Source organism: Mustelus asterias, chromosome 4 (assembly GCF_964213995.1).
Source record: "Mustelus asterias chromosome 4, sMusAst1.hap1.1, whole genome shotgun sequence".
Classification (NCBI taxonomy): Eukaryota; Metazoa; Chordata; class Chondrichthyes; order Carcharhiniformes; family Triakidae; genus Mustelus; species Mustelus asterias.
The window spans coordinates 106,408,900-106,429,064 of record NC_135804.1 but is presented as its reverse complement, the minus strand read 5'-3'; the positions used below and the strand labels follow the sequence as shown (position 1 = coordinate 106,429,064).

The window sequence follows — 20,165 nt, the reverse complement described above, 5'->3', positions numbered from 1 at the left end:
TGGCAGAGTAGAACTCTCACGAAATGGAGAGACAGACTGAGAGATGATCAGAGCAAGGATAGGAACATTTGTTCAAAGTGTTGGCCCTGGGTAGGACTTTCACAATTGGAGACAGGGAGAGACTGAAAGATGATCAGAGCAAAGACAGGACTGGACGCAGCCCAAGCCTGAGTTTGGGCCCAATGGGAAGAGTGGGTAGGATCCAATCCACTCTCTCTGCAACCGTATTTGGGATCGTGAGCCACAGTTTGAAAACTGTTGACATATCCTGATTACAAATACAATTGATACAATGAGAGCAACTATTCTAACTAATCTTAAAGTCAACTGTAGGATATCAGTCACCTTAGTGGAGAACAAATTGGTATTGATCAGCATAATTACAGATAAATAAACTACTTTTCAATTGTTCTTTAGTCTATATTAAGTTAAAATCTTTGTTGCAAGCAAGTAATTTATAATATGGCGCTCCTGTTAACGAATTGCAGTAGTACAAGGTAGAATACTCCCCATTTACCAGATAAAGAGGAATTCAAAGCATGATATAGTTTCTCTCAAATGGTAGGGCTAAATATTCCAGGTTCAGAATGGGCCCTTTCCTTTGCCCATTGGATTAGATATGAAATTCAACCCCGATACATGAAATTAAAGTCTTTTGACACTGCTCACCAGTAAAGACCCAAGTCAAATTAACAGTGCAAACCTGCTTGGAGAGTAATCCTTGCCTCAAGAGCAGCAAGGTGAGGCAATATTTGTTGCAAAGGCAGATTTCTGAACCCAATATCGAACCGTAACATCAGAGCAAAGAAAAATAATGTAAGGACCTCAGAGTTGGGACAGTTCAATCATTAAATGGAAAGACATTTGTGAATATTATTTTCTAGCACCTTACTTGGTACATACATAATCACACAGTTAAAAATGTCAATGGAATAATCATTACAGACACACCCCTCAGGTCAACGAATATGTGATATTGTTGGTACTTCGAAAAGTTCTGAAAGATCTGATATTTGAAGTAACCAAAATGGAAGCAGTCAACCTTTGTTCAGGAAAAGCTGCAGAATTGTTTCCAGTAAAACCTCTCCCATCACCCATTCCCATCTCATACCACTGCTAAAACTCTCAATTTCACTCCCTCAATTGATGGGTCACAAACAGAAATGCACTTCAAGCATAACTAGATTAGGCATCCATCACAAGATCCAAGCGAGCCATATCAAACTAGGCCTCATCTCTCTGACAAAATTGTTCACTGCTTCATGTTGATCCTGGCGAACAGTAACTCAAAAACTCTATCCTTTCCAGCCAACTGACTCCTCAAACCTCTCCTCTCACCCTCTCTAAAACGTGAGAGGAGCTCAGAGATTTCTTAATCAAGAGCAACTATCTGCTCCCTCCACTTTTACATAATTTCCAAGTCAAATTTCATTCCTATCCCTGAACCCGTTTCTTCCATTTTGCTTCCAACTACCTCCATGTCCTTTCCAATCTCTATCACCTGCTCTCACAATCACCAAAATACCTTTCTTGGCCATGATGCTTTAAATTAGTCTTGTCCAACCCACTGCCCATAAGCCAGATTGCTGTTGGATAGGGATAGGTGGGTAAACAATCTGGCTGCCGCAGTGTATGTATGCAGGAGAGAGAGAGAAAGAGGTGCGTGTGTGATAGAGTGAATGAGAGAGCACCAACAAATGTGTGCGTGTGAGGGGAGGGATACAGCATGCATGCGTGAGAGAGAGAGTGAGAGCAAAATTTTCCATTCGTGAATGAATACAGTAGTGGGGGAGGGGGGGGGGCGGCGGTGGGGGGGACTCAGTATGATTCCTGCTGAGGAGGGGAGGGGGTGGATTTTCACACCCAATCTACTGTTTAACAGCACATTAATTACGCATCAGTGAAAAGCTCGTCAAATCCCGTGGTGGAGCAGGGCAGTGATTTGTCAGCCCATGGGGTCCTGCCACCATATTTAAACAGCATCTGCTGACACATTCACTCACTGCAGAACAGATGTGAGCTGAACGCCCAAACGTACAAAATCCTCTGCTGCATGCTTCACTGAGGCCTCCCAGAGGAATCTCCTCCAGGGTGTACAGGAAAGGTGGGGGATCCTACTTCCAAAGGATGGGAGCAGGAGATCCAACAAAGGATGGGAGCAGGAGGTCCACCATCCTGACCATGGCGGCCTGGGAGGAGATCACCTGGAAGATCAGTGCAGTGCCCATGGCCATCAGAAAGGACCATCCTGCTGCGCAGGAAAAGGATGAATGATCTGAACTAATCAGCGAGTCTTCCCTTCACTCCGAACTCACATTCGTAAGTGCATCAAGCAGTCAAAGGACGTCATACATAGTCAGCAAATGTGAGATCAGCACTGATTGCCTGCCAGTCACTTTAAGATCCCCATCTCATGTTAGATCTCGCACAAATAGTGTCTTCATTCCTTATTGGGGAGGGTTCAGCACACACAGCAAGCATGCATGCTTCTGAATGGCTCTTTCATCCATATTACTCACGGTCCATCCATCTGTCTTTATCCAGGAAAAGCTTGCCCATAATTGGAGGGAGAAATTGAAGACCGTGGCCGGGGGGATGGGCAGGGAGAGGAACGACCCTGAGTACACTTTCTCCGTATAAGGAATTGGCCGTAAAAGGTGAGGGTGGCCTCCCGCAACAAGCCATGGAGGGTCCTTCAAGTATACATCGGTCACACGTAGACATCAGCCATACGTAGACAATGACTGTGACTGGCCTACAGAAGCCTGTCTAGTCAATCACCGATTGTCTCTTTTTTCTACTCCAGCCACCAGCAAAAGACAAAGAACTTCCTCCAGATGATGCAGCCCCAGCCCAACTCTAATGAGGAAGCAGACTTCCCATCTAATGATGCATTCAACTTCACCCTCCACCAACATAATGCACACATCTTGATGGGACCTAGTTCTGGAGTGGGCTTGAGTTCACAATATGGTGATCACCTCACAGACATGTGCACACATGTACAGATCAGGCAGAGGCAGCAGCAGCTGAAGTCTGACGCTTGGAGGACTTCATTTATTCATTCACCGGATGTGGGCTTCACTGTCTAGGCCAGCATTTATTGATAGATGGTCATCCCTAATTACCTTTGACAAGGTGATGGTGAGTTGCCTTTTTGAACTGCTACAGTCCACTTGGTGATGGTAAACCCATAGGTCTGTTAGGGAGGTAGTTCCAGGATTTTAACCCAGCAACAGTGAAAGAACATCGATATATTTCCAAGTCAGGATGGCGAGTGGCTTATTAGAGCAAAACTTCCACGTGATGTTGTTCCCATTTATCTCATAGAATCATAGAGGTTTACAGCATGGAAACAGGCCCTTCAGCCCAACTTGTCCATGCCGCCCTTTTCTTTTAAAACCCCTAAGCTAATCCCAATTGCCCGCATTTGGCCCATATCCCTCTATACCCATTGTACCCATGTAACTATCTAAATGTTTTTTAATAGAGTCAAAATTTAAACTTAGTGGGAACTATGGATAGGGTAGCCTCAGGATTTGAACCTGACCAAGGGGACCGTAATATATTAAGAGTCCATCACCTTAACCACTTGGCCACGGCTACATCACTTTTGGGGACTGCTTCAGTATCTGATGTCCTTGTCCTTCTAGCTGGTAGTGATTTTGGGTTTGGAAGGTGCTATCTAAGGAGTTCCTGCAGTGCATCTTATAGATGGTACATGCTGTTGTTACTGTGCATCGGTCATGGAGGGAGGGAGTGTGGATTGAGTGCCAATCAGGCTCCCTGCTTTGTCCTAGATACTGTTAAACTTCTTAAGTATTGTTGGAGCTGCTCTCAACCAGGCAAGGGGACAGAATTCCATCACACTCCTGACTTGTGTCTTGTGGATGGTAGACAGGGTTTTGAGAGCCAGGGGATGTGTTACTTGCCACAGGATATCTACCTTCTGTCCCACTCTCGTGGCCAGAGCATTTATATGGCTAGTCCAAGTTTCTGGTCAATGGCAACTCTCAGGATGTTGAAGGTGGAGGATTCAGCGATGGTGATGCCATTGAATGTAAAAATATAAAGGGGCAATGGTTAAATTCTCCCTTGTTGGAGATGGTCATTGCCTGGCACTTATGTGGTACAAATGTTACTTGAAACTTGTCAACCTTGAATACTGCCCAGATTTTACTGCATTTGTGCATGGACTGCTTCAGTATCTGAGGGGACATGATGGGTATCTATGACAGCAATGCTTTATATTTGGGAACTGGGGGTGGGGGCAAATGGGTTCCCACAGTGATTGCCAGATGAGTACACCACTTCAATCTAGCTGAACACTACCAGAATTGAGCTATCCCTGGGATGAGGGGTTATCGTATGAGAAAAGGTTGGACAGGTTGGGGCTGTATCCATTGGAGTTTAAAAGAATGAAGTGTGATCTTATTGAAACATATTAGATTCTGAGCGAACTTGGCAGAGTGGATGTTGAGAGGATATTTCCCCTTGTGGGAGAGACCAGAAATGGGAGCAGAGTTTAAAAATAAGGTGTCTCCCATTTAAGATAGAGACGAGGAGAATTTCTCTCTCAGAAGGTCTGTGGAGATGTCTTTCCCAGAGAGTGGCAGAGACAGGGTCACTGATATTTTGAAGACAGAGGTAGACAGATTCTTGATTAACAAGGGAATCAAAAGGGTAGGAGGGGTAGACAGCAAAGTGGCATTGAGGCCACAGTGAGATCAGCCATGATTTTAATCAAATGGCAGAGCAGGCTTGAGGGGCCAAATGGCCTATTTCAGCTCCTAATTCATATGTTTGAATATATGTACTTATCCCAAGCAGTAATATGACAACAGCTGGTGCCCTTGCTACACCACATTCTTCTTCCTCCTCCAGCACTAGGTTGTGTGGACTCCAGCACATCATCTTTCTCATAGTGAAGGCCTCCAGATCTGTTTAAGTATCTAAAGTGCATCTTTAGCTTTCCAACTGCTTCTTCAATGACCATTCTTGTGGTTGTATGGTTTTGACTAGATTTCTCCTGTAATAGTGGAAGACAAATGGAAAGCTGGCCTTTATTTCAAATGGAATGGAGTATAAAAATAGGGAAGTCTTGCCAAAACTATATAAGACCACACCTGGAATATTATGAACAATTAGATGCTGAAAGGTTGAATTTTCCTTGTGGGAGAGCTTAGGACTAGGTATAATCTCAGAGTAAGTTGTTGCCCATTTAACATAGAGATGAGGAAGCATTTTTTCTCAGAAGGTAGTGAACTGTGGAATTCTTTGTTGCAGAGAGCTTAGAAACTAGATTAAGTATGTTCAAGGCTGAGGTAGAAAGATTTTTAATCGGTAAGGGAATCAAGGATTATGGAGATAAGGCAGGAAAGTGGAGTTGAAGATTATCATATCAGATCAGTCATGATCTCATTGAATGGCGGAGCAGACTCATTAGGAGCAGAAGTAGGCTATTCAGCCTAAGTCTCATCATCTCATTCTGACTGACCCTATAGGTTGAAAAGTGCAATTTCCAGCCCCAAGAAACATGACATTGGTCACTGGTGTGATACGTTTGTGGGCAGCAGATTGCGAGCTTCTATAAACATTTCCTGAGGATCCCTGGAAGGAGCTAGTGGCGAAGAAATTAAGGACAGTGGTGACTTGACAACCGCTAACAATGCATGCCCACCTGGTCCACTTGGCAGGATGCTGCAAATGTACTGAGCGCATGATGTGATACTGAGCCACGTTAAGACACTGGTTCTCAGACATACCTGACCCTTTGTCAGTGTGTCATCAGTATCACCGCCTGCAAGCTGCACTTCTGTGTCCATCTCCTCTCTGCTATGGAGTGGTAGGCTGATGAGAAGGCTGCTGCTACACCTGCTGTGTTGCTGATATTGATTCTCAGTAAACCTCTATAACAGATACCCATGCTGAACTGATGTTTAACAACACCAGGTTAAAGTCCAACAGGTTTATTTGGTAGCAAAAGCCACAAGCTTTCGGAGCCTTAAGCTCCTTCTTCAGGTGAGAGGGAATTCTGTTCACAAACAGGGCATATAAAGACACAAACTCAATTTACAGAATAATGGTTGGAATGCGAATACTTACAGCTAATCAAGTCTTAAAGGTACAAACAATGTGAATGGAGAGAGCATTAAGACAGGTTAAAGAGATGTGTATTATGCCCTGTTTGTGAATTGAATTCTCACTCACCTGAAGGAGCTTAAGGCTCTGAAAGCTTGTGGCTTTTGCTACCAAATAAACCTGTTGGACTTTAACCTGGTGTTGTTAAACTTCTTACTGTGTTTACCCCAGTCCAACGCCGGCATCTCCACATCAGAATTGATGTTTGACAGATGGGGAGCGTGGGTCAGACGCACAGAAATACTAGAAATGACCACCAAAGTATCAGAAGTCACTTCCAAAGTAATGAAAACACACTCTCAGAACAAGTCCTGTGAAAAAAAGCCTTTCATTTAGGTAAAGAAGCAGGTGTGAGATCTGACTGCTTATATGATTTTTATGTCTGCAATTTGTTCAATTCCCTTAATTTTGCTGTTCTCTCATCTTGTTTTCACCGATGAGTTCCATGAATCTGTGAAACCCATCCATCCCAGAATTAAATTCAAAAATCACAGATACAACAGCTGCTAATAACTTTTTAAACATGTATAAATTGATAACTGGCCTATCCTGAGAGGGTTTCCTCATATAGTGGCTACAAAATTAGCTCAGTTGTAGGAGACAGGGGGTGATGACAGAAGACTGCTTAAGGGACTGGAGGCCAGTGTCCAGTGGCGTACCACAGTGATCTGTGTTGGGTCCCCTATTATTCGTTATTTAATAAAACAACATTGACTATGTAGGGATTATGTAGGATTATAAGTTTGCAGATGACACAAAGATTGGCTGAGTGGTTACCAGTGAGGCTGAGTGTTATGGGCTACAAGAAGATATAGACGGAATGGTCAAATGGGCAGATAAGTGGCAGATGAAATTTAACCCTGAAAAGTGTGAGGTGATACATTTTGGAAGGAGTAATTTGACAAGGAAGTATTCAATAAATGGTAGGACACTAGGAAATTCTGTGGAAGAAAGGACCTTGGCGTGTTTGTCCACAGATCCCTGAAGGTGGAACGGCATGTTAGTGGGCTGGTGAAAAAGGCATATGGGACATTTGCTTTTATCAAAAAGAGGCATAGTTAACAAAAGCAGGGAAGTCATGTTAGAGTTGTATCAAACTTTGATGAGGCCACAACTAGAATACTGTGTGCAGTTCAGGTCGCCACATTATAGGAAGGATGTGATTGCACTGGAGGAAGTGCAGAGGAGATGCACCAGGATGGAGGAACATTTAAGTTATGAAGAGAGGTTGGATTGGCTTGGGTTGTTTTCGTTGGAGCAGAGAAGACTGAGGGGCAACCTGATTGAGGTGTACAAGATTATGAGGGACATGGACAGAGTGGATAAGGAGCAGCTGTTCCCCTTAGTTGAAGAGTCAATCACAAGTGGACATAGGTTCAAGGTGAGGGAGGTTTAGAGAGGATGTAAAGAAAAACCCAGAGGGTGGTGATGGTCTAGAATGCACTGCCTGGGAGGGTGGTAGAGGCGGGTTGTCTCACATCCTCTAAAAAGTACCTGGATGAGCACTTGGCACATCAGAGCATTCAAGGCTATGGGCCACGTGGTGGTAGATGGGATTAGGTGGGAGTTCAGGTGTTTCTCGCATGTTGGTGCAGACTCGATGGGCCGAAGGGCCTCTTCTGGGGCAGCACGGTAGCACAGTGGTTAGCACCGCTGCCTCACAGCCCCAGGGACCTGGCTTTGGGTCACTGTGCAGAGTTTACACATTCTCCCCGTGTCTGCGTGGGTTTCCTCCAGGTGCTCCGGTTTCCTCCCACAGTCCAAAGATGTGTGGGTCGGTTGATTGGCCATGCTAAGTTGACCCGAATGTCAGGGGATTAGCAGGGTAAATATGTGGGGTTACGGGAATGGGACCTGGGTGGGATTGTCGTCAGTGCAGACTCGATGGACCGAATGGCCTTCTTCTGCACTGTAGGGGTTCTATGATTCTGCACTTTAATGATTCTATGATATGCAAGTGGATGTGCTGTTAAAAGTAGAATTCAGCAGCCAGTTTCCACTTTCAACTTCAGCCCTTTTAACCACTCCTAAACCCACTCACTATTTTTAGGTTTAACAAAACCAAACTAAATTAAAACCCTTGTTGTTTCTCGAGAGAAAAAAAATAATGGACATAATGAAAGGAGAGGTAGATCAGACTGAGATCAGGCAAAAATGGTTGAGTTTGAGTTTGGTGGCACGGTAGCACAGTGGTTAGCACTGCTGCTTCACAGCTCCAGGGTCCTGGGTTCGATTCCCGGCTCGGGTCACTGTCTGTGTGGAGTTTGCACATTCTCCTCATGTCTGCGTGGGTTTCCTCCGGGTGCTCCGGTTTCCTCCCACAGTCCAAAGATGTGCGGGTTAGGTTGATTGGCCAGGTTAAAAATTGCCCCTTAAGAGTCCTGGGATGCGTAGGTTAGAGGGATTAGTGGGTAAAATATGTGGGGGTAGGGCCTGGGTGGGATTGTGGTCGGTGCAGACTCGATGGGCCGAATGGCCTCCTTCTGCCCTGTAGGGTTTCTATGAGGACCTATGGCCTTTTTCTGATCCTTTACATCATGTTTCTTTGCTGGAATTCAGGAGATTAGCAAATTTCTAGATAGATGGGTTCAACCAGATTACAATCTTTCCATTCATTTCTTCGCAGTATCACTCACCTATCTTCCTTAATGCCACACATCCGGATTCGGTCGGAATTTGTCCAGTCGTGAACGCCGTTGTACAGCGAAGCTGTGGCAAGCATGTCAGGTGAAGATCAATGACAGTGGCTGCACTCCTTCACTACTCCAATCTGCATGACAAAGGATAAGCATTAACAACTAAAGGTATTTGTAATACAGGTACAGTTCCTCAAAACCAGTAACCTCAGGACAGACACCGTACTGGATTTCAGATTTTGCCAGATTTCAGGTCAGGCAGTGCGGGTCATGGACGGGTCAGGGGTCATCAGGAGCATGAAAATAGACTGGTAGGAAAGGAGCGAAGGAGGAACTAATCTGGCACCACACCACATTAATGTGGCACCTAGTCAAATGATCCAGCTAAGTTACTGTTTTTATTTTACTCAATTCAAATTGATGTATGGAACATGCTAAAAATATCCAATTTTTGGACAGCTGAATTTGAGACAAAGAACAAAGAAAATTACAGCACAGCAACAGGCCCTTCGGCCCTCCAAGCCTGTACCAACCATGCTGCTTGTCTGAACTAAAATTCCCTACCCTTCTGGGGACCATATCCCTCTAGTCCCATCCTATTCATGCATTTGTCAAGACGCCCCTTAAGTCGCTATCGTGTCTGTTTCCACAACCTCCCCAGCAGTGAGTTCCAGGCACCCACCACCCTCTGTGTAAAAAAACTTGCATCGTACATCTCCTTTAAACCTTGTCCCTCGCACCTTAAATCTATGCCCCTAGTAATTGACTCTTCCACCCCGATTTGATTTGTCACATGTATTAGTATACAGTGAAAAGTATTGTTTCTTGCATGCTATACAAAGCATACCGTTCATAGAAAAGGAGAGGGTGCGGAATGAAGTGTTACAGTCATAGCTAGGGTGTAGAGAAAGATCAACTTAGTGTGAGGTAGGTCCATTCAAAAGTCCAATGGCAGCAGGGAAGAAGCTGTTCTTAAGTCGGTTGGTACATGGCTAGAAAAAGCTTCTATCCACTCTGTCCATGTCCCTCATAATCTTGTAGACTTCTATCAGTTTGCCTCTCAACCTCCGTCGTTCTAGTGAGAACAAACCAAGTTTCTCCAACCTCTCCTCATAGCTAATGCCCTCCATACCAGGCAACATCCTGGTAAATCTTTTCTGTACTTTCTCCAAAGCCTCCACATCCTTCTGCTAGTGTGACGACCAGAATTGAATGCTATATTCCAAGTGCAGCCCAACTAAGATTTTAAAAAAGCTGCAACTTGACTTGCCAAATTTTAAACTCAGTGCCCCGGCCGATGAAGGCAAGTATGCCATATGTCTTCTTGACTACTTTCTCCATCTGCGTTGCCACTTTCAGTGGCCTGTGTACCTGTACACCCAGATCCCTCTGTCTATCAATACTCTTAAGGGATCTGCCATTTACTGTATATTTCCCATCTGTATTAGACCTTCCAAAATGCCTCATATTTGTCCGGATTAAACTCCATCTGCCTTCTCTCCGCCCAAGTCTCCAACCGATCTATATCCTGCTGTATCCACTGATGGTCCTCATTGCTATCTACAATTCCACCAACCTTTGCGTCGTCCGTAAACTTACTAATCAAACCAGTTACATTCTCTTCCAAATCATTTATATATCTTACAAACAGCAAAGGTCTCAGCACTGATCCCAGAGGAATGCGACCAGTCACAGCCTTCCAACACACACTTCCAATGCTACATTGTGTCTTCTCTGACCAAGCCAATTCTGTATCCATCTTGCCAGCTAACCTTTGATCCCATGTGACTTCACCTTCTGTACCAGGTTGCCATGAGGGAGCTTGTCAAAGGCCTTACTGAAGTCCATGTGGACAACATCCACTGCCCAATCCTCATCAACCATCTTCGTCACTTCCTTGAAAAACTCGATCAAGTTAGTGAGACATGACCTCTTCACAAAACCATGTTGCCTCTTGCTAATACGTCCACTTATTTCCAAGTGGGAATAAATCCTGACTCAAAGAATCTTCTCCAATATTTTCCCTACCAGTGACGCAGGCTCATCGGCCTGTAATTACCTGGATTATCCTTGCTACCCTTCTTAAACAAAGGAACAACATTGGCTATTCTCCAATCCTCTGGGAGCCAGTGAGGGTACAAATATTTCTCTCAAGGCCCCAGCAATTTCCTCCCTTGCCACTCTCAGTATTCTGGGGTATATCTCATCAGGCCCTGGGGACTTGTCTACCTTAATGTTTCTCAAGAACCCCAATACCTCCTCCTTTTTGATCTCAACATGACCCAAACTATCGACACACACTTCCCCAGACTCATCATCCACTAAGTACTTGTCTTTGGTGAATACTGATGCAAAGTACTCATTTAATACCTCACCCATTTCCTCTGGCTCCACGCATAATTCCCTCCCGTCCTTGAGTGGGCCAACCCTCTCGCAACCCTATGCTCTTTATATATGCATAAAAAGCCTTGGGATTTTCCTTAATCCTGCTGGCCAATGACTTTGTGAACCCTTTTAGCCCTCTTCACTCCTTGCTTAAGTTTCTAACTACTTTGTTTGTATTCCACACTTGCTTTGTGTGTTCTCAGTCTCCTAGCCTTGACAAATGCTTCCTTTTTCTTTTTGACTAGGCTCACAATATTTCTCGTTATCCAAGTTTCCCGAAACTGGCCATACTTGTACCTCATCCTTACAGGAACGTGCTGGTCCTGAATTCCTATCAACTTACACTTGAAAGCCTCCCACATGCCAGATGTTGATTTGCCCTCAAACATCTGCTCCCAATCTACATTCTTTAGTTCCAGCCTAATATTCTTGTAATTAGCCTTCCCCCAAGGACTGTACTTATCTGTATCCATCAGTACCTTAAAGCTTACTGAATTGTGGTCACTGTTCCCAAACTGCTCCCCGACTGAAAGGTCGACCACCTGGCTGGGCTCATTTCCCAATACCAGGTCCAGTACATCCCCTTCCCTAGTTGAACTATCTACATACTGTTTCAAGAAGCCCTCCTGGATGCTCCTTACAAACTCTGCCCCATCCACATCCCTAGCACTAAGTGAGTCCCAGTCAATATAGGGGAAATTAAAATCGCCCACCATAACAACCCTGTTACTTTTAAACCTTGCAAAATCTGCCTACATATCTGTTCCTCTATCTCCCGCTGGCTGTTGGGAGGCCTATAGTAAACCCCCAACATTGTGACTATGCCCTTCCTATTCCCGAGCTCTACCCATATTGCCTCGCTGTGTGAGTCCTCCGAGGTGTCCTCCCGCAGTACAGCTGTGATATTCTGCTTAACCAGTAGTGCAACTCCCCCAACCCCTTTTACATTCCCCTCCATCCCGCCCGAAACATCTGTATCCTGGGACGTTAAGCTGCCAATCCTGTCCTTCCCATAACCAAGTCTCCGTAATGGCAACAACGTCATAGTTCCAAGTACTCATCCAAGCTCTAAATTCATCTGCTTTACCTGTTACACTTCACACCCTGCCTGCTTCCTCTGAGTCTTGCTGGCCCTACTCTCTAGTTTCCCTTCAGTTAATTCACCTTTCCCACCCCCCTGCCAAATTAGTTTAAATCCTCCCGTGTGACACTGGTAAACCTCCTGGCCAGAATATTTTTGCCCTGCCAGTTTAGCTGCAACCCGTCCTTCTTGTACAGGCGCCACTTGCCCTGGAAGAGATCTCAATGGTCCAGATATCTGAAACCCTCCCTCTTACACTAGTTGTTTAGCCATGTGTTGAGCTGAACTATCTTCATATTTCACTGTACCTGTTCATTCTTGCTCCAAACCTGATGTACAACATTTCAAGTGAGGCTTTTTTTTAGCAGATCCACAAGATCTGTCAAAATTCTGACAACCTAAAACTGTACTGGTCTGAAGACCTTCAGAAGGATACACGAGCCTTGGAGGGAAAGCTGCAGAGAATTACTAGAATTATGCCTGGACTCCCAAAGGGTTAAGCTATGACAAGAGATTAAACAAATTTGCTAGAACTTAGGAGGCTAAAGGGTTACTTGAATGTAATTTTCAAAATATTAAGGGGAACAGTTTGAGTAGACTTGGAGAAACTACTTCTGCTGGTTGGGGAGTCTCAGGCTGGCGGGAGGGTCGGGTCTGGAAGTTTCAGAAATGAAATTAGAAAACACTTTGTCATGCAAAGAGTGATAGAAACTCAAACTCCTCTTCTGCAAACACCAATTGATGCTAGATCAATTGTTAATTTTGATTTTAAGATAATAAGCAAAATGGGGCAAAGCGAATTAGGTCACAGAACAGTCAAAATTTTATTGAATGGCAGAACAGACTTAATGTTAAATGTTCTACCCTGTTCCCATGTTCCATTTGGATACTCAATTTCTACCATAACACAGAACAGGATTGCAAATGGCGTGCAACACATTATTTCCATTAACTCAGACTTCAGAAGAACATTTTCTACTCATCCAAATCTGAAAATAGAACTTACCAGATCAGCAATATTGGTATTCTGTAATTGATTAATGAACATACAATTTTCTCGGAAGTCAAATAAAGTGTAAAAACAGTCTCCATTGAAATGTTCTATCAAATGTTTTTCTTCCCTGTACCCTGATGTTGGAATAAAGCTGGGACATTGGACTTGGAAAGTAGAATACCAACATGACAGCTTCCAGCATGCTAGAAATTCATGCACCAAAAGCTGTGTGTATCATTTCAAATCAAATCCAAAAAGGGCACAGAATCAGGTAATTCCACCAGACTAACCCATGTCAATGTTTACACTCCACATAAACTTTCTCTCACTCTAATTGCCCCCTCTTACACTGCTCCCAAAACCCTCTATTCATTTTTCCCTCATGAATGTATCAAGCAAAACGTGTTATAAAATATTTATTTAGCTATCGAAATGGTTTGAGTTGAAGTATCATTACAGAACTTAGAACATATATGTTTTAGTTCAATTGTTTAAAAACATTTATTTCATGAGTAGCTTGATGACACTGTCTTTGTTATCATTTTGTATTTCTTATGAATTAAAAGAGGCAAAACTAGTGCCTGAATATACAAAGAAAATTAGTCACATAAATAAAAAAGCAGCACATTTGTTAAAGTACACTACATACAACTGAGGTTTAAAGTGCTATTCTAGTTTCTTTTACCAAACCTTTGAAAAGCTAGTTTGCAGTTTACATACATAAGCATTGCCTACAAGGCTCTATCCACCTTCTGTTTGTCAAAGTGTGTCAATAAATAATGTTAAGTACTAAAAGATTACAAGGGTTTGTGGCACAGTTGGTAGCATCCTGCCTCTGAGTCAAAAGCTCTGGATTGAAGTCCCACCCCAGAACTCGATGGCCAAGGAAGGCAAGTTCATAACGTGGTCAAACAGATTGATTATCAATCTGAAAATCCTTCCAACACATACCAACAGGAGGCAATAAGAACAGAAGAGATTCCTAGCCAGCCATGAGATGGAAAGAAAGTTGGAATCCTGACCATCATGTCCTTAAGCACCAAACTAAAACATGCATGTAAAAGTGCAGTTTGCTATATATAGTAACTTGGGTTCCTGGAGCGATCTGTAACACACCACTAGAAGATTCTTGGGTCGTAGTTCAAATATTCTGTTGTAAGTAGTATCATCAATGACTGTAGATTGAAATTCTGCAAGTTATTTAACTGTGATTTCAAAAAGGTTGGATGCATTGCAGGTGTTTTACAAATACAAAGGCAATCAGAACACCCCTGCCCCGTTATATTGTCAATGAACAACTTATTAAGCGCCAGACCATCTGCTCAATGAGCAGAAAACATTATAAAGTATGTGAATAGGAGATATGCATAATAAGTGAAAAATCAGAAACCATCATTCACAATATGTCATGTGTACTCTGTCCAAAGATGGGTCCATGGCTTATTATCTGCTTATGTTACATCCTCAGCTGTTTAGATGGCAGCTTTTGTCAATGGTGCTTTACCATTTCCTTCCATTGGGGCAGGATGAGGCTGGTCTCTGGTCTACCTCCACTAGAATGTGAATTGAACCCATGTCGTTGCCATTATTCTTAACTACAAGCTAGTCATCAAGCCAACTAAGTTAAATGGCCCTCTACACAATATGTATCAGAAGTGAAAAATCTGAAACCTTCATACAAGTTTTAAAAGGAAAAAAAATTGAAATACAGGAAACTTGACTTGAGAACAAGAAATGTTGGATACACATAGGCACAGGTTAACATTCATGGTAAAGATATGGTTTGATTCTGCCAGAATATTTACCCAAATGATAACACTGCTGGTTAATCTACTGTGTATTTCCAGCTTTTAACTTCAATGTAATCAAGTAGTGCTCATCATGTTGGAGTGTCTTAGAAGGTTGGATATAATATATAATATGCATATTTGTAAACTTGTCACTATTTGCACTGTATTCATGGAAAAGTAGAAACAGATGCAAAATTCCCAAATTGGCATTTGAAGCAACCAAATACTGTTGGTTAATGCTGAGCCAGCGAGCTACAAATATCCTAAAACATTTTAGGAGCATACGTAAAAGGTGGCACCATTCTAAACAAAATTATTGTAGGTGATGATTAACAAAATGTGTTAGCTCTAATACACAGAAGGAACAACCCTTTAATAGATTTCTCTTGAGAAACTTTCCAGATTTAGAAACAATTTATGGTTATGCACCTTGCTCAGTAGATAAAGTAAATTCCACATCATTTGTTACAATGCAACCTTCAGAGCTGAGATTTTTTTGATACTTTTTAAATCATATATCTGAAAATATCCACACATTTGAACTCGCTGTCAGGGTGGGATGTCTGGTAGAGGTAAAGGTGGGAAAGGTCTTGGGAAGGGCGGTGCTAAACGGCACCGGAAAGTTCTCCGCGATAATATCCAGGGAATAACTAAGCCTGCTATCCGTCGGCTCGCTCAGCGTGGGGGCGTTAAGCGCATTTCAGGCCTCATCTACGAAGAAGCCCACGGAGTCCTGAAGGTTTTCTTGGAGAATATCATTCGGGACTCGGTCACCTACACCGAACACACCAAACGCAAGACTGTTACTGGATGTTGTGTATGCTCTGAAACGCCAAGGACGAACCCCCTACGATTTTGGTAGTTGAAAACTTAAGGGGAAATAATTTTTTAAAAACCTCTTGTGAGGATTTAGCACCTTAAATATTATTTCTCTATTTTAAAAACTGGTCCAAAAACTAAGATAATTCCCCTCCCAGAATGCACATTAGCAACTAGATGCAATAATTAGAACTTTTAGATAATTGTATTTCAGCTATCACTCTTGTTCTCAAATATAGAGTGACACTTTAGTAACCCCTAATGGTGAATAATTAATTTTTACCCACTATATCTACCAGGTTGACTTTCGAAGTTTAAGCTCAGCATTTTCAGATGGTTCACAGCATAGGGCAGTTGTCCAGAGGAAGTCTGAAGTTCGAGCCAATTTCCATGCAAATGCTTACCCTATGAAGTTCCAAGAGTGATTTCCCAGTGCATCTTTAGGGTACACCCCAACCCACCCCCACCCAGAGTAAATAATTTTGGCAATACTTTATATTACACCCAGACAAAATGCTTAACTGTAGTCTGCCATAATAAACCACAATGCAGAAACATTCCCCACCCCCCCATCAAGCTTGTGCTGATGTTTTTCTGTACAAAAGCCATCTAATTTATTCCCACTATCCTGGTCAATCACCCTTAATATTGCTCTTTTTCAATAAGCTATTTTCCTTTTAAGGTATTTTAATGAACTTTGCTTCCACCAGTTTATGTAGAGAATTCTACATTTTAACCACCCAATTTAACAATTTATTTCCACACTTGCCTTTAGTTAATTTAGTGACAATCTTAATTTGGGCCCTTTCATTTCTGTTTCAATTATCAAAAGACTTCCCCTGATCATGACCTATCATAATTCATTAGGTATCAGTTAGTCTTTCACAATTTTAGTTTTAAAAAACTAGGTTAAGTTTACCTTTACAACTGTAACCTTCGAGCCTGTTAATATCTCAATGAATCAATTATGCATAATATTCATTGCTTTTATATGCTTTGCATATTTAGGTGCTATTTCATCCCTGACCTGTTTCAGTTTACATCCAATTGTCCAGATTATTTTACACTTAGCTTGAGTATTTTTTCCAATAGTAAATTTCAGTAACTATTATAACCCACAGTCCAAAGATGATTGGCCATGCTAAACTGACCCTAGTGCCAGGGGGATGAGCTGGGTAAATGAGTTATTGGATTAGGGCCTGGGTGGGATTGTGTTGGTACAGACTCAAATGGGCCAAATGGCCTCCTTCTGTATTGTAGGGATTCTATGATTCTTATTGATCAAGTTTGCTTCACCTCTCATCATCACTAACTTGATTAATCTTACTCCCAAAGTGTCAATACTGTTTTCTTTCTATTTAGTTTACAATTATTGTGTTTTATGCGCTTTTCACTAATTAGGAGCAGGAACCCTGACTGATTTCCAACCTCTCCCACCCTCCTCCCCGACCCTAGCAAAGCAGGGACTCCTGCTTTGTAGACTCCTGGTGCTGCTCTGGATGAGAGGAGTTAAATCAGCCAAAACCAGAGAACCAAACAGGAGATTTTCCTATTCAATGTTTCAGCACTAAAAGCAACTGATATATTTCCCCAAGTGACCACAAGGAGGTGTCACCTATCATCAGGATTAACTAAACTTCCCAAAGTTTGTAACAATGAGGCAGCAACATCAGAAAATAAATTAACATTGAAATAATTATTTGTTGCATGGTATATTTCACTGAATAGCTCTGGAGTTTGGGTGAAAAGCACTCATTCCCTGTTCAATAGCTTCCAGAACACTGAAAATGAACCACAACATGTCAGGTCTATAATGTCATGCTCAGGAGTAATCAATTCATTATAATATTATGTACATTTAGTTAATTTGTAATTTCATCTGAACAATTTTGCCTGAACTAATATGTTATAAATAAAGCTTTTGGCGCAGGTGTTATAAAGAACATATAAATTTTAAGCTGACCACTACTACCTAGAAGGACAAAAGCAGCAAATGCATGGGAACACCACCACCTGGAGGTTGCCATTCAAGTCACTCACCATCCTGACTTGGAAATATGTTGCCATCTTTTCACCGTCATGAGGTCAACATGCTGGTATTCCTTCCCTAGCAGCACTGTCGGTGTACCTACACTTCAGGGACTACAGCAGTTCAAGAAAGCAGCTTACCACCACCTTCTGAAGGGAAATTAGAGATGGGCAATAAATGCTGGCCTAGCCAGCATCACCCACATCCCTTAAATTGATTTGTAAAAAAAAATATGCATTAAGAAAGGTCAAATGGTTTCTGTTTTATTTAGGCTGTAAGTCTTGGTGCCTGGGAACCTGGATAAATTTTTGACTAAACATTTGAGTTTATTTGTATATATACATTTTTTAATGAGGTTTTACAAACCATGAAGTTGAAGAAATTAGTTAAAAAGGGATTTTAAAGTTTAGTGATTGTTGGGAGAAAAACACAAAGTAGAAGAAAGATTACTGTTGTCTAATTATAATGGTCTGGAGACGCAAATAAAAAAAGACAGATGTTGAGAGGGAAGAGTTCAGTGTGTGTCAGAGAGAGATGCTAGGAATTTTAAGCTTTTTGAGTCAGTTATATATCTCAGTACAGTGATCAGTTTAGCACATATGCCACTGGAAGGCCAAGTTTAGGGAACTTAGCATGGTAGCACACTGGTTAGTACTGCTGCCTCAAAGCACCAGGGACCCGAGTTCATTTCTGGCCTCAAGTCACTGTCTGTGTGGAGTTTGCACTTTCTCTATGTGGGTTTTCTCTGGGTGCTCTGGTTTCTTCCCACAGTCCAAAGATGTGCCAGTTAGGTTGATTGGCCATGCTAAATTGCCAGATAGTGCAGGGGACTAGCAGGGTAAGTGGGGTTATGGGAATAGGGCCTGGGTGGGATTGTCGTCGGTGCAGTCTCGATGGGCTGAATGGCCTCCTTCTGCACTGTAGGGATTCTATGAGTCTATGAACTCATTTGTTTGCTCTGCAGTTGAAGAAACAATATGTTTAGTGTGTGGTCTTGGATGGCTCAGAGAGAGATACGAGTCGAGTGAAAAGCATCGAGTGAATGTTCAGAAATTCACTGGAAGAAAATTGCTACTATGCAAAACCCAAGCAGGAAATCTGTGTCACCTCGTGGTTACTCTTCAGTGGTTTAGGTGCTGGGGTAAAGAAATAGTGTGAATTTACGTCATCCTCTTGTATTGAGATGTTTCCAACCTTTTTGTCTGGTACAACATAGTTCATTTTTCTTGATAAATAAATATTTTATTCTTTTTATTAAAAGTTAATCAGCAGACTCCTGAGAATTTAATCAGTAACATTCTTCCATAGATCTTAACCTTTTTAGAAACTATCAAGCCAGCTTTCACTCCTGGATCTGACTAGTCCAGTATTATTAGCTGGGACCATAACACAACCTTAACTCAGAGATAGCTTTCACAATGAAGGGATTGTTTCAAAACTGCTTGTAAAGCATTAGCGACTGCAGTGACTTTTCTCAGCCCCGTGTTGGCAGGCCTGGAGACAGGAGTCTGGGAAAATAGGTGGAACTGCAGTGGGACAGCTAACCAATGCATTATAACCACTGCAGAACTTTCCCAGGATGGTGTAGGAATAGGATCAGTTGCCGACTCTAAGGAGGCGGGCAGCCAACTACTTAGGTCAAGGCCCCAGCAGCAGTGATCCCCCTACCATCATACTCTTGCACTGGCCAACACACCACAGCAGCGCCACCTCTCCTAGTGGGGCTGCCATGGGTTCAGAGTTACTTTTTGATTGGATCTGCCCACCTTCCTAATAGGAAAGCGAGTGCAGAGGCAGGCTATTAGGAGGCCAATTCCAGAAGATTGCACAGCCACCAATCTCATTTCTGGTAATTGTGAACTCAGGACTTAATTTGGTCCCAACCTGAGGTCAACTGAAAAATCCCTGTTCTCCCCGTGTTTGTCTGGGTTTCCTCCCACAGTTTAAAGATGTGCAGGTCAGGTAGATTAGCCATGGTAAATGCACAGGGTTACGGGGACGGGAGGGGGTGGGCAGGATGCTCTTTCAGAGAGTCGGTACAGACTCTTACACTGTAGATTCCTATGGCTCTATCCTATTGCCCCGTCACTTCAGGCACATCGACTGGTCCGACAGTCAACGAAGCCAAGTAACATTTGGACCACTGCCCCTGCACATTTCCCAATTCTGATTAAAGTATCTTTAAATTTTATTTATTAGTCACAACTAAGGCTTACATTAACACTGCAATGAAATTACTGTGAAATTCCCTTAATCACCACACTACAGCACCTGTCCGGGTCAATGCACC

General features: G+C 42.7%; 1 protein-coding gene across 4 annotated transcripts in view; it reads right to left on the bottom strand.

Moving 5' to 3' along the window:
* LOC144492916 (BCL-6 corepressor-like protein 1) overlaps positions 1–20,165 on the bottom strand; it is a 179,850-nt gene that overhangs the window by 101,330 nt on the left and 58,355 nt on the right. For all 4 annotated transcript variants that reach the window (XM_078211538.1, XM_078211541.1, XM_078211539.1 and 1 more), the window contains one exon: positions 8,778–8,911. In XM_078211538.1, coding sequence (XP_078067664.1) covers positions 8,778–8,863 — 86 coding nt within the window. In that variant the 5' untranslated portion in view covers positions 8,864–8,911. The remainder of the gene's footprint in view (positions 1–8,777; positions 8,912–20,165) is intronic.